The sequence below is a fragment of the Aethalodelphis obliquidens genome, unplaced genomic scaffold (genome assembly GCF_003676395.1).
Source record: "Aethalodelphis obliquidens isolate GAN/ISIS:26980383/991018 unplaced genomic scaffold, ASM367639v1 scaffold1, whole genome shotgun sequence".
In the NCBI taxonomy this organism is placed as follows: Eukaryota; Metazoa; Chordata; class Mammalia; order Artiodactyla; family Delphinidae; genus Aethalodelphis; species Aethalodelphis obliquidens.
This window is the reverse complement of record NW_020837945.1, coordinates 104,952,066-104,976,181: the sequence shown is the minus strand read 5'-3', so window position 1 is coordinate 104,976,181 and position 24,116 is coordinate 104,952,066. Positions and strand designations below refer to the sequence as shown.

General features: G+C 41.0%; 1 protein-coding gene across 1 annotated transcript in view; it reads left to right on the top strand.

Annotated features, from left to right (window-relative positions):
- IQCJ (IQ motif containing J) overlaps positions 1-24,116 on the top strand; it is a 213,505-nt gene that overhangs the window by 162,883 nt on the left and 26,506 nt on the right. The window contains exon 2 of the mRNA XM_027124468.1: positions 17,718-17,782. Coding sequence (XP_026980269.1) covers positions 17,718-17,782 — 65 coding nt within the window. The remainder of the gene's footprint in view (positions 1-17,717; positions 17,783-24,116) is intronic.

Here is a 24,116-nt window from a genome sequence, read left to right as displayed (position 1 = left end):
AGTAATTATGCAGTATTCTAATTCTATAACCTGCTGTATCCTTGAGAACCAGGCTTTGGTGTGGGAGATGGAGATACAGACATTTATAAAAGAGGTTAAGTTAAAACTCTGCAGTCCTGAAATTGAATTGGAGGTCTCAGTATGAGCGCATGAGGTATTTTATTATATATCCTAGCTCTGTCTACTGAAAAGTTCTTAAAATAATGACCAGTGCAGTGAAAATGAGCATTCCTGCTGCCCAGATGATGATATTGAAATACCATTTCCTACTATAAGAAACCAGGGCTTCTTGAAGAATTGGCTGATTCCTGGTTTGTGGCAGGAAATGTATAAGTCTGGATTATTTTGTGAGAGCAAATAGCCAGGAAGCTATCAGAGACTATAAGGGCTGTATCAAAAAGACTCAGGAGCCAATTTGAAGGGGTTCCCACTGCTCCAAAATGGAACAATTTCAGTTTTAATAATAATAAAAACAATAAGAATTAAAATACCTAGTATTTAATAATAAGGAAAAAACCATCAAATATGTTTACATTCATGAATTCCTAGTGATGTTAAAAAAATAATTGGCCACCTTTGCAGGATGACAGAGAACCACTTCATCTTGAAAACTGCTAAAGGAAAATAATCAAGATTTATCCTGCCTCTTCTATATCAATTTACTAGTGGGTAAGCAAATAGTAAATAAAGTAAATTTTCTTTATAAAATTATTTCATATAATAAATACAATAAAATTATATAATTAACACACAATCATTTTGCAACTCACTCCCCCAAATTAATGGATGTAGGCTGAGCACTGAGCTTCAGTGGTTGCTCTCGTCGGAGATATAGAGACCATCAGACCCTTATGAGCCTCCTGATGAAAGGACACACCACCATCTAACTCTTTGCCAAAGGGATCAACCTAAAATATGATCAAGCCTCTGGATCCAGCTGCATGCACAAATTCATCATGAACATATAATTCAGTAAAATCCAGACTAGGAAACTCTACAGTTCAACTTGCCTGGGTTTTTCAACAAACATTTTTAGAAAAAGAAAGAGATGGAGGGGGAATCTGTAAATTAAAAAAGAAAAAATTCAAGTACATATCAGTTTTTTTTTTAATGGGAAAAATAAAATATTGGCAAGGATACAGAGAAATAGGCTAACTCCTGTACCACTGGTGGGAATGTAAAACGGTACAGTCACTCTATACAGCAGTTCAACAATTTCTTCTAAAATTAAAAATGCACTAACCATATGACCCAGAAATTACATTCTTTGACATTTATCCCAGAGAAATAAAAAGTTATGTTTATACAAATAAACATGAATGTACATAGCAGCTTTATTCATCATAATAGCCAGAAATTGGAAACAACCTACATGTTCTTCAGTGAGTGACTATTTAAACAAACTGTGATACATCCATACTGTGGAATACTACTCAGCAATAAGAAGGAACGATACTATTAATACACACAGCAACGTGAGTAGACCTCAAGGAAATTATGTGATAAATACTCTCAAAAAGTTACATGATTTTTGGATCCATTTGGGAGGATTCTTGGAACGAATTATGGAAATGGAAAACAGATTACTAGTTGGCAGAGGTAGGCTTTGGGAGAGGAAGAGGTCGTTGTGGCTATAAAGGGATAGCATAAGAGAGCTTTGAGGTGATATAGCAGTTCTGTATCTTGATTGTGGTGCTTGTTGCACAAAGCTACATACGTGGTAAATATTGCATAGCGCTATAAACATATGCACACACAAATGAGTGAATGTATAATTGATTAAATTCAAATAAGCTCTGTGAATTGTATCAATGTCAATTTCATGGTACTCATAGTGTACAATAGTTATTCAAGATGCTAATATTGGAGGGAAAAGAGTGAAGGGCTTGGGACTTCCCTGGTGGCGTGGTGGTTAAGAATCCGCCTGCCAATGCAGGGGACACGGGTTCGAGCCCTGGGCAGGGAACATCCCACATGCCACGGAGCAGCTAAGCCCATGCACCACAACTACTGAGCCTGCGCTCTAGAGCCCGCGAGCCACAACTACTGAAGCCTGTGTACCTAGAGCCCGTGCTCTGCAACAAGAGAAGCCACCGCAATGAGAAAATCGCGTGCTGCAACGAAGACCCAACACAACCAAAAATAAATAAATAAATAAATAAATAAATAAATAAAGAGTGAAGGGCGCATGGAACCACCCTGGACATTTTTTACAACTTCCTAAGAATCTATAATTATTTCTCAAAAAAGTTTTAAAAATGGACAAGCTTAGAAAATAGTAGTTAAGAATGCACAGTTGGGGCTTCTCTGGTGGCGCAGTGGTTGGGAGTCCGCCTGCCGATGCAGGGGACGCGGGTTTGTGCCCCGGTCCGGGAGGATCCCACGTGCTGCGGAGCAGCTGGGCCCGTGAGCCATGGCCCCTGGGCCTGTGCGTCCGGAGCCTGTGCTCCGCGGCGGGAGAGGCCGCAACAGTGAGAGGCCCGCGTACCACAAAAAAAAAAGAGAATGCACAATTGGGTGAGAAAACTCTAGCGAAATGTAAGGAGGTGGTTCCTGTACAAGCTGTGGTAAAAGTGGTTCTGGAGGGAGTTTTGGAGGGAGTTGTAATCAGGATGGGCACGGGAAGGGGCTTCAGACACGTCTGCAGAAGTTCTATTTCTTGACTTAGCAGATGGTGATAGTAATTTACGTAATAATAATTCACCAAATTCTGTATTTTTTGTGAAAGTGTTGTGTGTGTGGTGTGCATGTACATGTATGTGTACATTCTCTGGACGTGCTTTTGTTTGTGGAGCAGGGGAGGAGGTGAACAGGGACCATTTAAGCACACACAGTAGATTGCTTTCAGCTAATACCAGACAGCTACTGAAATCGGAAGTCTTAATGAACTGGCATAACGTTCTTGGGTTTATGTCTTTGCATTAACAGGGAAAAACTCCAAATGATCTAGGTTTAAGTAATGGGATGCATTCTGAATTGTTAAAATTAGACTATTTTGGTAGCAATGAACATAGACAATATGATGCTTCACTTTGAGAATGCATGTTTTTAAAGATATCAGGAAATCCATAATTTTGGTGTGGTGCATTATAATCTAATGAATTTGCAATTATCATAAATTATTAAGCCACCACAAAATTGTAGCTAATTGGATTCCAAGGCCTATTAAAGTTATAACCACTTACACTGATATTTTTGAGACCTTCTTACAGAGTGAGCATCTTTATTATTTTGTGTGCAGAATCGGGGTTGGGGGTGGAAAAGCAGCACTTTTCCTTAAAGGGAATGTCCCAGAATGCATTTGCCCAGCTCACCGTGCATTTTGGGTAAATGCTAGGGTGTATGATAATGGCCTTTAAATGTGACATTGTGGGCTCCTTGGCTGTCTCCCCACCTCAGCACTTCAAAGCTGCTTGATTGCAGAGAATGACCAAGTCCAGAACGGACTCTAAACCCATGCTAACTGGAGGGAGCCTATTGTGTGCATCAGGTTTTCCTCAAAGATTCTGGCTGGGAGCATTCCTCAGAGAAGATTCTGCCAGACTTCCACATGGCAAAGGAGAAACAGTTACCCAAAGAGTATGGTGTAAATGTTTTATCAAAGAAGGAATGCATTTTCAGAAGAGCTTTGGAAGTTACAAAGCAGGTGTGTATGAAGTCCAGGAACACAGTCATTGGAGAATTCAGGATGAAATCCTCAGTTTGAAGATTTTACAGACATTGAGAGTGACGATTTCATGTTGAATAGGGAGAGCTGAGTGATAGTCAGTTAAGGCAATTTAACGTGAAGAGGGAGAAGAGAGATGAGCAGTCTGGTCACCAGGCTGGGGATGGGAGCTTCAGTGAGCTGCACAGGGGAGTTAATACCACTCACAGGTTTAGCAAGCCCGACGTATTCCATGTGTGTTCCAATCATTTATTTGTATTTTTTCTTTTCTTTTTATTTATTTTTTCTTTTTTGTTCCAGTAAGTTCTTATTCTCTCTCCTCTCTTCTTCCTCATCTTTCACCTTTAGAAAACCACTCATTTTTGCCCCTGTGTATTTCCTCTTGGTTTTTAGATGACAGTGTGACTATGTCTTGAGTACATAGAGATTACATGTCTAGAAGATGGAATAGTAGTTTTACTAACAGACAGCTCAGCTGAAGTTTAATTTCCTCTTTGGGATGTTGGGGTTCTTTCCGAACATTCTGCTATAACTGTTTGAAGGAAAAATATCAATTATGACCTACCTCAGTTTAGAATAAATTACTCCTTATCAAGTTGTTCACCTACTTGTTATGAAGCAGTCTGGGCAATCACTAAAATCATGAAATGTAATGGTTTAAGTATAATGAGGAATTTTCATGTACAAACAGAATAAAGTCATCTCATTGGGAATTTCTTTTAGTTTTGAAAAGTGATGCTCTGTTTACTTGTCCTTCTGTGATATTTGCCCTTCCACATGGGTTTCTCTATTCAAGAAAATTAACACTTGATTTAGAACGGATAACCTACAGAAGGAAGCTTTATTCTTCTGCATGATCTGCCTTTGGCGTTACTAGACTCAATTGTTAGTAGGTTATAAGATGCAAGGAGTAACTAGGCATTCTTACTTGTAATGGTGTGATGGCTCATCACATGACAAAGCAGATTTGGACACAGTCTTCTGTTCTCCTGTCTGTCTGCCTGCCTTGTCTCTATCCCCCTCAATCAATGTCATTCTTATGGAATAAGCCCCTCATCTGTACCTTAGCACTTTGGTGCCATGTCCGTCACCCTTTGCACATGCTGCACGCAGGCACACCATTCTAGTCGGCCAGTAGGGTAAGTGCCCCACCATGAGCACATGGACGACCCACTCACCACCTTTTCTTGGCCCTCTTAGGATACCATCGTTCAGGCTCTGTCATCACACACACAAGGGTCAGGCTTATTTGACTGATCTGCATTCTGTCCTGAATGTCAAAATGTTTAAAACAGTTTTTGAATAAAAACAGTCTTAGACAACTCCTTGACTACTTAAAACTCATCTTTCCTCCCCTGGTTATTTTGGGCCTTTCAAGGGGCAGGGGGACGGGGCTTTATCTGCTTGTTTTCTCCCCAGCCCCCATTGTGTCCTCATGCCTAGCATAGTGCCTAACACTCATGATTATATTTTTATTAAATAATGAGTGAAACCATGAATAAATGACGAAAGGAAAGCTAGCTGACTTGGAGCGCCTCTTCTTCAGGTTCGTTCTCAAGTTCTGTTTTCATATGCTTTCAGTGTTGTGGCCTCCATTTAACCCCTAAGTATCTCTTTCTTCTTTTTCCTTTTAACATCTATATTGGAGTATAATTGCTTTACAATGGTGTGTTAGTTTCTGCTGTATAACAAAGTGAAGCAGCTATACATATACATATATCCCCATATCCCCTCCCTCTTGTGTCTCCCTCCCACCCTCCCTACCCAACCTCTCTAGGTGGTCACAAAGCACCGAGGTGATCTCCCTGTGCTATTCGGCTGCTTCCCCCTAGCTATCAATTTTACATTTGGTAGTGTATATATGTCCATGCCACTCTCTCACTTCGTCCCAGCTTACCCTTCCCCCTCCCCGTGTCCTCAAGTCAATTCTCTGTGTCTGCATCTTTTAATGAATATTTACTGAATATTCCTCTTAACACTCAAGTTATTGCTGTGTGCCCAGAATTGTGCTGGGTGCTAAGTTTGTCATATTGATGTGCCCATGAGATCATGATCTCAGCTCAGAAGGCTCAGCATCCACTGGATCTGGTGGGCAGTCAGGTGTAGGGGTGAGTTTTCCCTTCCCTAAGTATAGTGATGTCTGTTTCATTTCATCTCAAATGGACAGACATACATGGATTCCACTCCCCCCCCCCCACAGCCAATGAATGCCATTAAGAGAACTAGAAATAAAGTCCTGTGGCATCGAAAAGAGCAGTGTTACCCTTACAAGTACAGAATGTTTTTATTTTATCCAGTGTTGACAGAAATCAGACTATTGCACACTTCCCAGCCATCTTAATTTTAAAAATACATGATATTCCCTTTCCTTCCTGACTAGGGTAGTGCTTATCAAATTCTCACCCAGAACTACTGAAAGCAGAAAATAGTGAACATGCATGTTATTGTTAGTGGGTGTGGGAAGAAGTAGCCATATGGAAACCTAAACCTTTTTTTAGGCCTCCTGTTTTAATTTTAAAATTAATGCGGGGACTTCCCTGGCGGTCCTGTGGTTAAGACTCCATGTTTCCACTGCAGGGGTCACGGGTTCGATCCCTGGTCAGGGAACGAAGATCCCGCATGCCGTGCAGCGCAGCCAAAAAATAAAATATATAAATAAGTAAAAATAAAAATCTTAAAAAAAAATAAAATTAATGCAAACCTTGGAGTTCGTTTTAAAATCATGCATTTGCTATCCATGGAGTAAAAGTGATATCCTGGGAAATGGTGCCCTAGTCTTAGGCTCCATGTACCCCTGGCCTGCTGCTGGCACATCCCAGTTTGCCAGGTTCAGAAGTAGGGTTTACAAGTTTGAAACATACTTAAACTTAATGAAAAAAATAAATTCTACCCTTAAACACTTAGGCTATATTAAGGAAAATAAAATACAGCTTATATAGATGACATAAGGGCTATACCCAGCATAAACACATACAAGATCTCAGAGAAGCAAGATTTACTTCAAAAGGGGAGAACTTGCAGGAAGTTTTCAAGAAAAGGCAACATTCCAGGCAGTAAGAATCTTCCTTTATGTGTTCAGTGAAATATGGATCAGGATCTGCTTTTTAGTTTTTCTGTTTCTTTCTCCCACATCTAGTCTGAGAACACCTCACCTCCCAGCTTCTGATAATCTCATTCTTTTGAATTCTTTTGTTTGCTGCAAGTTAGGAAACAATAAAATTATGTTTGCTTGAGAATTGTTTTCTAAAGAAAACTCTAAATGAAGACTTTACAGGTAAAATGGGTGGGCTTAGGGACTATATGAGGGGTGTTTGGAACTCAGAGCACCTAATATCCAGGAGACATGTTCCAATGTAGTATAGAGTTTCCCGAGAGACCAATCTCCAGATGATTGAGGTGATGTTGCATTATTTGATGATAACATACACACTATAATGCATTATTACTCTTTTGTTTCTGTTTTTAAAGATTATCTTTATCATTGTTTTATTTCAACTCATGCATGGACTGACTCATTCCAAGTTTTTGAGACCCTGATCTTAAATTGGGGTTTTAATGACTTCTCGATGTTCCAAGAGGATTAAGTGGAGTGGGGGGTAGGACAGTCAGGGAAAGGGGTTGGAGGGGCAGATGGGGCAGGTCACACAGAACCTGATATGAGGTCCTGCTGGACCCAGGGGCTTAGGCCCTACCTATAGTTGAGGGGAGGCAAGAAGGGTTTCAAGCAGTTGACTGACCTAAGGACGGGGTTAGCATTTTAGATTGTTCCTTCCGGCAGGTGACAAATCCTCAACCAAGGCCAGTGGAAACAGAGCGGGTATGACGTGGACACAATTAGGAAGTCAAAATGGCAGAACTGGGTGACTAATGGGAAATGGGTTTAGAGTGGGCCAGGAGAAGGTGTCAAGGTACAGACCCATGTTCGGAGGGGCTAGAGAGATACACCAATAAAAACCATGAAAATTACAAACATTGAGCACCTACTCTGTGCCTAGTGCAAGACCAAATGATTTACATGAATTTTAATCATCAATCCTCATAGCAATCCTTGGAATTTGGTACAATTAGTTCCCATTTTAAAGATGATGAGACTGAGGCTCAGGGAGGGGTGTCACCGGCCCAAGAGCGCACAACTGGAATGGAGCAGAGAGGGGCACCACGGGAATGACAAGAGAGACAATAATTGCTGTCCTTAGGAAGACAGGCACTTAAGCAATTTCTTTATGGGTGGCTGGCACTTTATCGTACGCAAAACACTTTAAAATATGTTATTTTAGTTGATCCTCACAAAACATTGTGTAGTAGACTTTGTCATCATTTTACAAATGATGAAAGCGAGATGCGAAGTGAGTCAGTTGTCTAAGGTCACACGGTGGGTAGATGGCATGTCTGGTTCAGGTAAGAGGTCTGAGTACTTTGCAGACCACTACGGCTTCTGCTTTACAAGCACCGTCGGTGAGATACCACTGTTGCTCATGCTGTTCCATGTCATTCATGGGGAAAGATTGGAGAGGATAGATTCTGGAATCAGACTGCTTCGGTTTGCATGCCGTCTCTCCTTTAAGACCTTGGTCGAGTTACTTAATCTCTGAGAGTCTGTTTTCTTATCCAGGTAATGGGAATAATAATTGCATCTCTTGCTATTTTTATGGGGCTGAAGTCATAATTTTACAAGGATAATTTATGCAAAGTGCCTGGCACCTAATAAAATTCAATAAATGTTAGTAGTAATAACAGTAGTTTAAAGAAATTGATACACAATTAGCTGTGGAAGGAAATATTAAAATATACAGAATTGCATTTGCAATGAACTTGAAAGGATTTCAGAAGGTATCGAAGGAGCAATGCTGGGGTTGAGAGATTAACAGTATTTTTAATCCTAAAGATGACTTTTGTTTAGGCTGGCAGTAGGGTTTATGATCAGGAGAGTTAAAGGATTAGAAATGTACTTAAAGAAAAGCAATTAGGCAACCCAGTGCAACCCACTAACTGGTGAGAGTCAACAAGGTCCTGAACATGGTGGTAGTGGAGGGAATAGAAAGGAAGGGATGGGCAGGTCTGAGGTGCTGCAGAGCATGTTAGGAGAGCTCCTCCCAGCATGCATTTGGGTTTCTTCTTCACAATATCACTTGGTGAGTACCTAAGAAACGCAAACTCATTTTCCAATGGGACTAAGCCAGAAATCTAATCTGGACAGCATTTGCTACACTACAGTGAAATGCATTCCAGAATCAAGTATAAATGATTTGGGAGTTACATGTTGTTCTGATTGCCTGCATTTTGTTTTTGTCCTTCGGCACAGGAAACCTGGACTTGGTGTATGGACTCACTCATCCACCTTTGCTATTCTGTGCGCATTCTGAGAGGTGTTTCTTTGCTGGCTTGTGTGCTTACATGTATTTGAGTTTTCTGCTTCAAGCATGGTATCTAGATTTTTTTTTTCAAAATGTAGAAATATATAAGTTGCAAAAATATCTATATCCTACTGGTTAGTATTTCTGTCTCAGTCAAGTTTTCATGGTTGTCCTGCTGAAACTAAGCTGAATTAACTTTGAGTAATCAATTTAAAATGACTACTAATAGTGTTTTAATTCCTCATATCCTAGATTTAGTAGAAGTGGTTAGACTTTTTGCAATGAGCTGGGTCTTCCTTCTGTAACGGTAACTTCACAACGTCTGTGATCTAAAACTAGCAAAAGCTCTTGAGAATATCACGCACAACTTTAGGAAAAGGAGAGAGGGGACATTTAAGCCTAAAGGATGCTTTCCAACGTAACATTGGGCTGGCTCACCCTGTCTGACAATCCTGGATCCACTAGGGCTGTCTTGTGCAGCTGGATGGAGTTGTAGGTGCTTATTCAGATTAGGACACAGGGCTGACGTGGGTGATCTTGTTGTAGGAATACCTTTCCAGGTGGATACCCTCCCACCCATCATTCCAGGAGAATGTTAGGGGCTGAAAGCATCTCAGATTCAAGGTGACCAATGACTTAAACCGTCATAACTGGGTTTTTACTTAAGATGTTTCTTTTTGGCATCTGTTCAAATGAGCTCAGGTGATTGGCATGCTCAGAGTTGGCAGTCAAAGGCTTTTATGTCCTAATGCCTAGGAACGTAGCCTGGTTGGTCAAACAAGAATAGAGAATGAGCTACCACAACGATTCCTATCATCATATTGTATGTTTGTAAGTTTCACTATGTGTGAAGCAATGAATAATGCTACTGAGGCCTTGCACAGTGAGGCCAGGATCACCTCACTAAGTGATTGTCACCATAAAACCATAGCCCCTCTGCATCTCATCGGACATTCAGAATGTTCTTAGAGTGCTAGAAACAGGCAAATCAAATCTCTTCTGAAGTCTACTACCTCATATATGCCTCATGTGCCCATAACTTACCTGAATGAATCCTTTAAATGAGCTGTTGATGTCCTATTAGCCATTTTTTTCCTCCCAAAGAAATTCATGTTCTACCTCATGCAAGGTAACTTCCCTGTGTGAAATTTACAGGTCTGTCAGCCATAAAAAACATTAATGCATAATACATAAACAAAACCTATGCTCTTTTTGCAAAAAAAAAAATGGCAAAGAAAAAAGAAAGGAATTTAGTCTCTTCTTTCTAAAGGGAGAAAGCATGAACCTTGCATTTTTATTTTTGATGTCTTTTTGCCTTTAAATATATGAGATGACTATTAATGCCCATATTCACAGCAGGGGAAGGAGGGAAGTGCAGTAAATTGTAAAGCACATTTACATTATAACAAGGCCCATGGAAGCATTGTAATTCACACAGTTATTTCAACAGAGGTTTGGACTCCATCCAATTTAATTTTCTGAAGTTGGGCTGTGCAGCTGGGTCATTCCTGGTCTAATCTGGGAAATGTATCTCTTAACGCTGTGGATCAGAATGCCAGCCTCCCAGCTGTCACCAAGAGCATCATTTGCAGCCACTGAGGTCCGAGGGCAAAGCATCAGAATCACTTTCTGTGGACACAGCAGCCTAGCTAGCTTCATAAATTCTGTTGCAAAGAGCAATAATCAATATTTCATGTTTAATGATGCAGGGCTAAAATTAGTATAGATTTTATGTCTTCTGCTTTTCCAAATTATGCAAACATTAGTAACCCCTTTTTCAGTGCCCTTATTATATTTCCATTTAAAAAAGGGCAAAGAGGTGGTGGTGGAGGGGATTGAGGAAGCCTGATGTTGTTTAATTGAATGATTGAATAGTCAAAAGTAATTTTGGCTTTTAACTTTTGTTAAATAGTTACCCTTAGGTTAATAATGAAATTATTCCCAACTCAAAAATGATGTGTGTAAGTGGTACAGTTTCTGTCACCCATAGCTACACAATGAAGTAAATTGTAGATTGTCTCCACATGTTTTAAGTTACCTTAAATCCTCTAGGATATGCTGAGAATAAAATGGCCAGGGCGTTAAATCAGAAAAGTTAAAAGGTTGCCACTTAGACACAAGTACACTTTAGACAAAAAGCAATTTTGAGTGTATTTCTGATTTTAAACTTGTCCAAAGAATATACCCTGCTTGTTTAGACAGTAAAAGTGGTGGGGACAGAAGAAAAAGAGAAGAGTGTTTTATTATTGGTCAGGTTAAGGGGCTGACCAAGTGGCCACAGAGATGAGCTTGTCTAGCCTCTTAGGTGTATTCTCCTGTTCGTGATAGGAGAAAGCCCTGCAGGATTAAGGTGGGATGGGGAAGCCAGACACAAAAGAACAAAATCCAGGATCCACCATCCAGGCTAACAGCTGACACCTAAGTGATGACTTCAGAACGACTCTGATGACAGTGGGAAGCACGGGCTTTGTTTGGCAAGTAGTCGATCAGTTATTCCCACAATAGTACAGCCTACATTTCACAGCCGCTCATAACACAGATTTCATTTGGAGAAATGAGATTAAAGAATATGGAATGCTCTATGTCCGGGTTGTACGTGAACAGTTCAACTTGCACTTTGCAGAGGGGCTTAGCCCACGTGTCAAAAAGACAGACATTAAAATGAGCATGGTAGAAAGTGTACCCTTATCTGGTGAATCAAACTGAGCCAGAAAATTGAGTTAGGCCCTCGAGTTGGGACAACTTCTCTGATAGGGGTCAGCCATCAAACAGACATGTTCTTCTGTTAGTTAATGTGATTAATTAATAGTATTAATTGAATTTGTTGGATTATAGAAAAGGAATGGAAAAGATAGGGCGAACCAGAGAAAACGTAAGGTCCTTGAGGCATCTGAGCCAGAGTCCAGGGAGAAGACAGACAACCCACTTAAAAGGGTGATGGAAAGAGTTGAATAAAGTGACTGTATAGATGTGGGCAGGGTGTAGGGAGAACCACAGGGGATGGTGAAACATCTGGGACTATCAATAGCTGGAAGGGCAAGAGGAGGGAAAGCAGACTTCCCTGGTGGTCCAGTGGCTAAGACTTCACCTTCCAATGCAGGGGGTGCAGGTTCCATCCCTGGTCGGGGAGCTAAGATCCCACATGCCTCGGAGCCAAAAAACCAAAACGTAAAACAGAAGCAATATTGTAACAAATTCAATAAAGACTTTAAAACAAAAATGAAAAACTTAAAAAAAGAGAAGGGGAAGGAAGGGAAGGGAAGAAAGGGAAAGAAATGCCTTGGGGGGGTGAGAAAACAGAGTAGTTATGGGAACGTGGTGAGAACGACCATGTGAGAGAGGCCACCACCCCATGGGAGCTGTGACCTTCATTGACGCCAACCTGTACTCCAGTAAGAGAGGGGAGCACAGGGAATAAATACCCCAGCTTCTCTCTTTTGCTCCCCTGTGATCGCGTGCCAGTGCCTCCCACTGCTCAAACCCTGTCCTAAGCCACAGAACAAAGGGCCCTGCTTGATAAAGTCTAATTTTGACCCTCCCAGAGCACAGGGGAGAGTGGAGGTGAGTAAAGAGTGTAGATGGGGAGATGCTGGTCAAGGGGTACCAAGTTTCAGTTACGCAAGATGAGTAGCTTCTAGAGACCTAATATACAACAGGTACTGTAGTTAACAACACTGCAGTGTGAAACTGAAATGTGCCAAGAGGGTGGATCTTAGGTGTTCTCACCACCCCCGTCCCCCCAAAAAACAAAATGGTAAGTATGTGAGGTGACAGATATGTTAATTCGCTTGATCATGGTGATGATTTCACAATGTATACATATCTCAAATATATACCTTAAATATATACAATTTGTAGTTGTCAGTTATACCTCAATAAAACTGGGAAAAGTAGAATGCTAAATAAAAAAGAAAGCTACAGAATGATAAAATAAAAAAAGAGAGAGTATATCTGGAGGGGCAGAGAAAAATCACCAGAAGACATACAACATCTTGGGACCTGGGGGGCCGTTAAGCCACTAAGGTTTCTTTTCGTCTCAGTCAGATCCATGAATTCCATTCATTTATTCAACATATATTAATTAGGCACCACCTAAATGCCTCATTTGGGGAATAAACACCTCAAGGTAAATAAATCACTGATCCCTGATCTCGAAGAGCTCAGTGGTGGGGTGGGACAGGTCAAGAGGCAATGTTAAAATAGGAATCACCGCAGGATGCTGAGGAAAAAGGTGAGGTACCAGACCCTCCTGTGGAGTTAGTAAAGGCTCTATGGAGGAGGGGAAAGGTGGGGGGATTCCTGAAGGAAGAATGAGAGTGGGCCAGTAGGAGAGCTGGGAACCCAATGTACAGTGAGAGAGCATGTGAATTCAGTGTTGGGTGAAGTTTCACAAGAGCAGACTTGGAGAGGGAGTGTACGGGGCGGGGCTCATAAGGTGGGCCCCCGAGAGACAAGGGGCCCTTGGCTGAGATCCTGGAATCCATCCGAAAGCACTGGGGAGCCACGTTCGTTTCTAGTAGGGAAATAGCATGTTTAGATATGAAATCAGAGGCAACAAAGGCTAGTGGGAGAAACCAGTGATGGGAAAGACCAATGTGTATATGTTTTTACTGGTAAATTAAAATAAAACTTTCTCAAGGAGTGAAGCTCTGAGCAAAGGTCTGTGGAGCAAGCCAACTTCTTTATTCATCTCCCAGAAAACAAGGACACAGTTTGGAGCTATGGGCCAATTGAATTGAAGTGTTTTGTATAGTTAGCTTAAATAAGCAAATGATGAAATCAGTCCTCTAAATTGTCAGCAGAGCAGCTGTTCAGAAAGCTCTTGTTAGTCATTGACCTTATGGTTAATATGATTTCCTAGAACGTGGATAGTCAGATTGAATGAAGTACTGCATCGAAGCCCTCCCTCCTCCTCCCCAAAGCTCCCTGCAATGAAAGGACCGAGGAAGAGAGAGTGGCTGGCACAAAGTGCAAAAGCCTGTTCCTTCCTGCCCCCAGGTGCCCAGGGAAAAAGAAGAGAAAAAAACACACCACAGGCACACACACACAAGAGAAGGTGCCGGGACTACCACCGTTCTGTCTCCTTCCTAGTCATGATGCAGGGGGTAAAAAGAAAAAGTTCACGACCTAAAAATCCACCTCTGGTTTTCAAGAATGACTAAGGATTCTTATCCACCCTATTTCCTTTCTGTATAAAAGTGGCTTTAAGCCTGACCTTTTCTCTGACCTGGATTTATTGCTATGTCACTGGAGGTGGGATGGGATACGCTGAAGGATTAGGTGGGAGGAATGGAGGGTTGGGAGAAAAATAGAGGATAGAGGTGGAGACTTATTCTTAGGAACCAGGGTCTATAGGGTTGAAGGGTAAGTTTTACCTTGAAAATAAAATGCCATGTGTAAGAGTGAAAGGGATGTTCTGTCTCTCTGTCTCTGTCTCTTTCTATCTATCCACCTATTAATCATCTCTATCTTCATACCCAATTACCATATATAACTGCCTATATAGTACTTGCTTCCACTTACTGTGAAAAGCACACATGTAAGAGAGTTAAATAAAGAGGTTTAAATCTCATGTATTGAAAGAGGAGGAAATAATTATACTAACAGCCTGGAGAGAATAGTTCTGGCAACTGAATATTTAATTTAGCTTAAGCTTCTGGCAGCCAAGGCAAAATAAACCACCCCTATGAGACTTATGAGTTGTTATTGTTGATGAAAAGAAGTGCACTATTTTATCAAAAGGGGAAAATATCCTCTGGGATGAAATCCTAAAATTTCATTCTTTTTATGTAAGAGAGCCTGCAGCAAAATGTACAGTGTCTTATATAGCAGTTTTTCAGAAGGTGCAGAAATGGTCTTCATACGAGGTCTATTTTATCCCAGTGTTGTGTATAAAAGCAGCTGCCTTTAATAGAAAGGAACTGGGAATTCCCTGGTGGTCCAGTGGTTAGCGCTCCTTGCTTCCACTGTAGGGGGCACGGATTCAATCCCTGGTCAGGGAACTAAGATTCTGCAAGCCACGGGGTATGGCATAAATAAATAAATAAATAGATAAATAAATAAATAAAATAAGGAACTGAAGACCATGACCTGCTTCATCCATTAGTCTTCTCAGTAAAACATCTTTTAAAAAGACACTGCCCAAACAAAACCAAACCAACTAACCAATCTAACGATGACAACACCTGTCTAGTTCTGAACGTCTGTAGTTCTATAGCTCATCTAGTTAGGAGTCTATATTTAGTAGCCCTAGGTTATGGCTCACAGTGTCACTTCTGAGTTAGATTCTTTCAATTGTAAGAAACAGAAATCTCAACCAAAAGTGCCTAGCCAGTGAGAGACTCTGCTGGCTCATGAAACTGAAAAGTCCATCAGTATGCTGGTCTCAAGCTCTAGTTTGACCCAGAGGTTCACAGTGTCACTAGGGCTCTGGCTCCTTTGCTCTGTTTTTTTGCTTCCATCCTCTTTGCTGTGTTATCTTTCTCTCCAGTTAACACCTCTCAGAGCAGCAAATAGTTCTATTGCAGCTTCAGGGTTCCTCACACTTCAGAATCCTCATGCTCTAAAATTCAGAGGAAGGAAACAAAATTCTTTTCCAAATACTGAAATGAAGTTTAAGCAATTAACACTGGTTGAGTAACTATTGTCAAAATATAATGCTGAGGGAATTAAGCCAGGTACAAAAGAATAAACAAATTTATGTGAAATTCTAGTACAGGCAGCATTAATCTATGGTGATAAAAATCAGAACAGGAGTGCCTTTGGGAGAGGGACACAGAGAAGCTTTCTGGAGTGAAATAAATGTTCTGTATTTTGTTTTGGGTGGTAATTCTACCAGTGTGTGCATTTGTCAAAACTCATTGTACTGTACACTTACGATGTGTGCATTTCACTCACTTGAAAAAGCAAACTCAAGTACTCAGTGATCATGCTGGCTGATGTAAGGAGAAGTGACTGAAGTGGACCTACAGGGAAAACAGGGAGACAGGAGACTATCACAGTTGCCTTAGCCCAGACTGAGAAGTAGTGGTCCATTTCCAGGTATATTTTGAAGTTGGGACCAACATGATTAGCTGATTGATTGACTGTGGATTGTGAGAGAAGGGAGGAGTGGAGGCTGACTTCTAGGTTTCAGGACTCATATAACTGTATATATAGGTGAATAGTAATTTTGTTAAATGACTAGGTGAATGGTCATTCGTTAAAATGAGGAAGAAGTGGTGAAGCAGGAGGTTGGAGTGGGAGCCTCTAGACAGGGCAATCAAGACTTTGGTTTGAATGTGAGATGCCTGTCAGACATGCACACATAGCTCCCAAGTGGTGAATGTGTAAGAACGGAGTTTAGAGGAGAGGTCAGGGGCCAATATAAATTGAAAGCTGTGGACTGGATAAGACCTCCTGAGGAGTGAGGATCGACGGCAGGAGAAGAAGACTGAGGCCTAGGACAGGCTGCTGGCATGTTTCCTAGAGGAGCTGAGGTTTTATAGGAGTGAAGAGGATCTGGGAGCAGCAGAGAGGGGCAAGAAGGGCCCCACCCCTCCTCCAGAGTGTGTCACATGTAGCACGTGGGGAAGAAACGGCCACCTCTAAAGATGACTGCAGGGGAGACAGGGTGCTCAGGGATCAGCCTGGTTTGTCATCAGCAGACTCCTCCGTATCCTAAAAGTCTTTTCTAAACAGTTCTTCGATATTCTTGCTCTAACAAAAACTTAGCTGTCCCTGGAAGAGCAAGGGTTCAGATAGAATAAGATAATTAAGGGAATGTTCAAAGAAACTGAGGAGATAGAGGATTTTGCTGATGACAGACCCTGAGTTCCAAAGGGCCCAGTGGAAAGATTGGAGGGACCGGGGAGAGGTGGGGGACCGGTCAAATTCGAGGTTATACGGTGTAGTATGAAGTTAAAGAAAATGGGTAACCTCGGAGACTTGGATGTCTGGTGGGTTAGAAACATGTTGAGACTAGTCTTGATGGTCTTTTAGGGACAAATGAGCAATTAGTGCTAATCGGGGCTTCCTCTTGGCACTTCAGCAGTTGGTGGCGACAAGGAAAGCAGGGTGATCTCAAGGAATGGTGGTCTTCCCAGATCCAGACCTCTGTGGGCCTTCCTTAAATCCTGCTGTGACTGGCAACAAGACTGGAGACAGGCAGTCTCACCAGGAACCTGGGCCGATTCCGTCGCATTCCTGAACCAATCACTGTGGCTGAGGGAATGGGATTACAGAGACTATGGATGCCTGAAATTCAGGGAAGGAGTGTGTGCACGTGTTTGTGTGTATGTGTGTGTCTGAGCACTGGGGCTGAGGTTACCAAGAGTTACCAAGAGACAATGTTCACTAAACGGACAAACCCAGCGCATGTTCCTTAGAACTCCTCACCCAGCAACCAGCAAACATAATACTGTTGACGAGTAAATCTGGGAAGAGTATGGGTGGATCCGTATAAACATATTGCTACTCCAGAAAAATAACAGCAAGCATGATCTTTAGTGGTTAAAAAAAAAAAGTCACAAAATTTGAGTAGGAGTTTTGTATTTTAATTTGATCAGGAATCAAATTGTATGTTTAAGCACTCATCTATTGCAAGGTCCAGAACTCCTCATGGTGATTATCTCAATTTTGTTAACAATTGTCCTGAAATATTATTACCTATAAGTACATGGAGTCAATTTGTAAGACATTTCTTTTCTTTTTCACAGGAAGAATTAAAAAGATTGCAGAATCCTTTAAAACAAGTTAACGATGGAAAATATTTACTTGAAAAGTAAGTAAAAATACTAAAGGAAATTAAAGTTGAAGTTGAAAAGCTTGCATTAAAGAAAGCTATTTGACAAGGCAACAATAAGCAAGTAAACTAATCTTAGGATATGAATTTTGTTAGGACCTAGAAATGTGGCACATTTGAGATATAGTTAAATAGATTTATGGCTAGTTGAGCTACAATACACAAGCTGTACTGATTAACAGAGTAATATGATGCCTGGAGATGTCTCTGATGGCATGTCTGAGGGCTTGAAACTTAACCCTGCCCTGTCTTTGGCTTTTAATCAGTGATGTGTATAGAAGGCAGTCATAAAATTTGTAAAAACACAAGGGTAACACTAAGACTAATAGAATGAACATTCAAAATAATACTGCAGAATGGAACAAAACTGAGCTGGAATTAAAAGCAAGCAAGAAAGAGATGAAACTGAACAGAGATCAAGTCTTCCATTTAGGCTTGTAGGAAAATTGTACAATTAGAGCATGTGAAAGACGTATTCTGATTTCCACGTGGGTGAATGCTTAGAGGCTTTTCCTGACATTAACACGAGACTGTGATTTTACATGGCTTCTAAAGATATTACCACGATATTAGTTTGATTAATAGGTATACATTGTCAAGTTAAAAGAAGAAAAAATGAGCTCTCATTAAAAAATGAGCTATCATCACTCTGTACTAGTGAATGTTTACAGATGTTTCATCAGTGAATTCTGCTTATGGCCTTTTGATATAGGCATTATTATTTCCATTTTACTGATGAGGAAAGAGGCTCAGAGTGCTTTCAGCACTTGTCTAAGTACACTCAGCCAGGAGTGGTGAGAAGTAGAATGAAACTCAGGTTCAAGGCCACCAGAGCCCCTGCTTGTGACCGCTAAGTCCCATGGTCAAGTCCGTGTGAATGTCACCACATTTGACTCTGGGCACCACATTTAGAAATCACATTGACATCCCCAAGAGCACAAGAGGGTTAAAACTGAGGGTTCTGTAGTGAAACTACTACAAGGAGCTGAGGATGTGTAGCTTGAAGAAAAGAAATCTTAGAGGGAACATGCAGCTATTCTTAAACATTTGAAGGAATTTTCCTGTAAAAGAGGGGCTACATTGCTCTTCGTGTTCCGGAGAAACAGAACGTTTCTGCTATGTTTCTCTTGTTATGGAGAAACAGCTTTATGACTCAGAGAAAATAATGAATTTAGTAAAGATTCAGCCTGCCCAACAGGGTGGACTTCTTTGTTAAGGAGTGAGCTGATAGACACTGGAAGTGCCTAGGAAGAGTGTACGTGACCATCCATCTGAGATGCTGTTGAAAACATTCCTGAAAATGGAAAAGCCTGGATTTGACTGCTCTTTCTGCTTTTGCCTGGCTTTGTGAGTCTGGACAAATTACTTAACCACCCTGAGCCCATTTCCCCATCTTTAAAAATGAAGCTAACCATACTGGCTTGACAGTCTTACTGAGTGCATGAAATGTGACACACATGATAGTGATGCCAAATCTGGCTCTGTACCCTGACACCAAATTAGTTCTCAGAGACAAAGTTTTGGGTGAAGTAGAAAAGAATAGCTTTATTGCTTTGCCAGGCAAAGGGGGCCACAGTGGGCTAACGCCCTCAAAACTGTGTCCCAACCTGGAGTTGGTAGTGAGAAGTTTTACAGTGATGGTTCAAAGAGGGTGTGATCAGCTTGTGGACTTCCTTCTGATTGGTTGGTGGTGAGGTAAGTGGGAGTCAGCATCATCAACCTTCTGGTTCCAACCAGAAGGTCTTGGGTCTGCGTATGGGCTTGTGGGCAGCATACTGTTAGCTTCTCCCAGCAGGTGGGGTTTCAGTATCTTCAGAACAGCTGAGAGATATTGTTATGTGTATCCCTTGATGGGGAACGAGGACCCTGCCCTAAGGCTGCACCATCATTTCTTGACTCTTCCTCCTTAGTCTCCGCATCCCCTCCCTTCCCTAATTAGCAACTGTTGGAACCTGCTGGTTGGAACTTGGGGAAGGTCCTGGAGGCTGAATGAAGCCTATTTCCTGTAATCAAGAAATGGGGGACCCAGAAAGGCTTTTGTGCACAGGAGCCCCACAGGGTCCTGCTCTCTATCAATAGAATTGTGCCTTCAATACTGGCTCCTTCTCTTGGGGGCTGTTTGAACCAGAAGGCCTCTCAGGTTCATCCCATCTCCATGATTCTAAGAATTGGCCATGTTACTGAAGAACTGTTCATTTGATCAAATGAAGTTTCTGGCTTATCTATGGATTTAATTTACTCTTGTTATGCCAGGGTATTCATATTCATTAATATGAATAAATAAGAATAAAATTGTTTGATTATCCTGCCCCCTCATCACCACCATCACTAGTTATTTGTAAACAATAATAACTGAAGATTTTTTGGCTGAAACTAGGAAGAAGATTTTTCTTCTGTGGAGATTAGTGTTGTAACGATGTTAGATCAGTGGTTCTTCATTCTGGCTACACTTTGAATCACCAGGAAGTTTAATAAAAATGCATAAGCCCCACCCCAGACAAATCAAATATGAATCTCTGGGGGTGAGATCCTAGAATCAGGATTTCTTAAAAGCTTCCTTTGTGTGATTCTAATGAGGATCTGGGCTTGAGGGCCAGTGGTCTACATGCATTTTGGATTTTTTTTTTAGTTATTCAATAATCTCTTTGAGCTTAATTCTCTGAGGACACACTTTCTCTGTGATGTTCGGCTCAGCTCATTTATTTATTAAATCTGGTTATGCTGTTTTTTCATTATCGATTTTAATGTGAGAAGTGAACTCCAGAAGTTTTTTTCCTGCTAATTGACCACAACTCTATATTAAACCCCTCGCTAACACCAACATATTACCTTTCCCAGCTCTATGCTCTCAGGAAGATATGTGAAGATTAATGGTCCCCTTCCCCTTCCTCGGTTCTTTCCCTCTCATTATCTAGAAGCCTGAGAAAGCTGAAAGCTTCTGGAAATGGCCAGTCTGCTTTGTATGCTTAATTTTCCCAGTCATGATTGAGGAATTCCAGGGATGAGATTCAGAGTCTTCCCTCAAAACACCCAGGCCTCTGGGGCAAGCTTCCCTTTCATGCTTATCCTAACTGTGGCTACCAGTCCTAAGAATTCTACCCATTTGCCTGGAATTCTGAAGATTTTCCTGATCTGCTTCAGGGCAGGCCTGTGTCCTTGAAAGCTGTCAAATTTGATTGAAAAATTGGTGTACTCTGAGTGAGCAGATTAGGCATTTGATTATAGCTGTAGCTGACTTAGGTGTTAATGTAAATCATCTCAGCTACTTGAAATGACCATAAGTTAAGTGATAGTGGTGTCATAGCAGTTGATCGGTTATTCCCCCTTGGAATGTTACATTTATTCTGAATGCTCAACAGGGTTTTGTGGTAGACAGTTGGTGGGAAGGGAGGGGAAGCTGCAACTCCATTCTACCTGACACCATCTGCAGGGCCAGCTGGATGCATTTGTCTCTGTCTGTCTGTCTGTCTGTCTCTCTCTCAGTGAAGCTTGGCATGTACCCATAAACAGAGAAGAGCAATTACCAAGACCATTAATTAGGAGGCTGCTTATAACTCTGTTGTTTTTGAGAATCATTTATTAACTTAAGTAAGACCTTAGGCTAACTATCAATATTTTTTGTAAATGTTGAATCAGGCCGGGTACCAGAGTAGGAAATGCATGATTGCAAATCACATATTCTTCTGATGTATAATTGCTTTATGACCCACAAGCAATTATTGACAGAATGAGCTAAAGCTATCTAATTTAAACCTACTGGTATTTGTAGCGTATAGCTTGTTGAGGATGTATGAATTATAACCCCACAGTAACAAAATTGCTAATACTATTTTAAAAATTTCTTTTTGTGAAGACTTGAGCCTTGTCTTTGGTTGCTGCATATATCAACTGGCCCCACAGCACCTCACATGTATCTCTGTTGCCCAATTTGCTAGTTTGTTTGTAAGGGGTTTAACTTACAGTATTTTAAAATATCCTTTTTATAAGGCTGTTGTTCCCACAAGACCATAGAATTATAAAAACGAGACTTTCCAGCCTACCGACACTGGATTAGGTCTCTCCGTGTTTCCCCTTTAATAACATCCATCACATTTTTAGTTACTCATTCAATATACATCTTCTCCTAGATTGTAGGAACATCAGAACAGGAAACATGTCTAGTGTTTTCATCATTGTGTCCCCCATGTTTTGCATCACTCCTGGCATAGAGGAGACCTTTAATATATCTGTAAATGAGTGAATAAGGTTAAATTAATAATGGTAAACCTGAATACCAACAGCACAGACCAGGCAAGAGTGTTCTTTTCCTTGCCCCTCAGCGTCCCACCTGGGCAACCACAAAGCTGTCTTGGGCTGATGGCACCACCTAGTGGCCATGTGTGAATATATCTGATCTACCATGTTTTCCCCATCACTTGTTATTCCTTTCTCAAGAGAGGATACATTCATTATCTTTTTTTTTTTTTTTTGTGCGGTACGCGGGCCTCTCACTGTTGTGGCCTCTTCTGTTGCGGAGCACAGGCTCCGGACGCGCAGGCTCAGCGGCCCATCCGCTCTGCGGCATGTGGGATCCTCCCGGACCAGGGCACGTCCCCTCCATCGGCAGGCGGACTCTCAACCACTGCGCCACCAGGGAAGCCCCATTCATTATCTTAATGATGTCTCTAGCACAATTTTTTCTTAACTTTTTCTTTTCTTTACTATAATTATAATCCTGGTCTTCATTACCCGGCTAATTTGAATACCCACCTAAATAATTTCCTTCATTCTCCTTGCTCACACCCACCACAAACCATTCTAAAACATCCCATTCACCACATTTTCCTGCTTCACATGCTTTGTTTCCCTGCAGCAACGTTTTTCAAACTGTAGATCACAATCCACTGATTGTTTGTTAAACCAATTTGATGGGTCACCCCTGGCCTTTTAAAAAATCTGAAATATATTTAAATAATATCAGAGTGCCTTACATGTAGTTGGAGAAATAATATTTCTTGAAACTTTTGTTCCAGTTTTAAACACACACACACACACCCCCTTACCACATGCATGTGTATTGGATTGGGTTGTCAAACACTTTATCTATGAAAACCACAGTCAGTAGAAATTTAATAAAAGACTGATGTTAAATCCTCCAAGCGGTACTTTGTAGTGGTGAGACTTGGGTTTTAATGCGGTTTCTGCTGAGTTGAACATAACCTCTTTGAGCGTCAGATTTCTCAGCTGTACACTGGGGCAAATAATTCTTGATTGATAAAGGCTACTGTGAGAATTAAATGAGCTAATACAAGTAAAATGTCACGACAGTGTTTTGTACACATTGTGTGGCCAATGACTATGACTTTTCTGCTTGTACAAACCCATTTCCTTTTATGCTCCTCCTTGTATCTTCCTCTTCCACAAAATTTCTCTTTATTGTCCCCAAATAACCTGAACATTTCACCTCCACTCTTTTTTTTTTCTGAAGAACACAGGTCACTTTTATAATCATTTAACAATGGCACTTCAACCCATCATTGCGATAAAAGAATACAGTCACTAGTTTAGTTTGATGCTCACGGTCATGGATACAAATTGCCATCAGAGACCCCAATAACGTGGGTATAGTCACTTTCAGTGAATCATTTTGTTGTCTCAGTAAAGTCACAGGTGAGCAAAACCCTTTAGGTGGTGCAGAAAGAGACCAGATTTAACTGGACCCAACCGATAGTTGTGTCCAAGGTCCCCTTATCCTGAGTGGGCAGACCCGGTAAATAGCTTTCTACACTCCTCTCCCTTTTCTTGCATCTTCAGAATGGGACCTCAGTGGGGTTTAGTCCTGCCTGGGCCTGCCTAGGTTGCATTTCTGGTATCAATGACTTAAGTTGTTTTTTTTTTTTTACATGGATGTATAGTTGATTTACAATATTATATTAGTTTCAGGTGTGCAACATAGTGATTTAAAACTTTTATAGATTATATTTCATTTAAAGTTACTGGAAAATATTGGCTATATTCCTTGTGCTGTACAATATATTCCTGTAGCTTATTTACTTTATACACAGTAGTGTGTACCCCTTAATCCTCTACCCCTATCTTGCCCCCCTCTTCTTCCCTCTTCCCACTGGTAACCACTAGTTTGTTCTCTATATCTGTGAGTCTGTTTCTGTTTTGATATATTCATTCATTTGGTTTAGGTTTTAGATTCCACTCCTAAGTAATAACATACAGTATTTGTCTTTTTCTGTCTGGCCTTTTTCACTAAGCATAATACCATCAAGGTCCATCCATGTTGTTGCAAAGGACAAGATTTCATTCTTTTTTATGGCTGAGT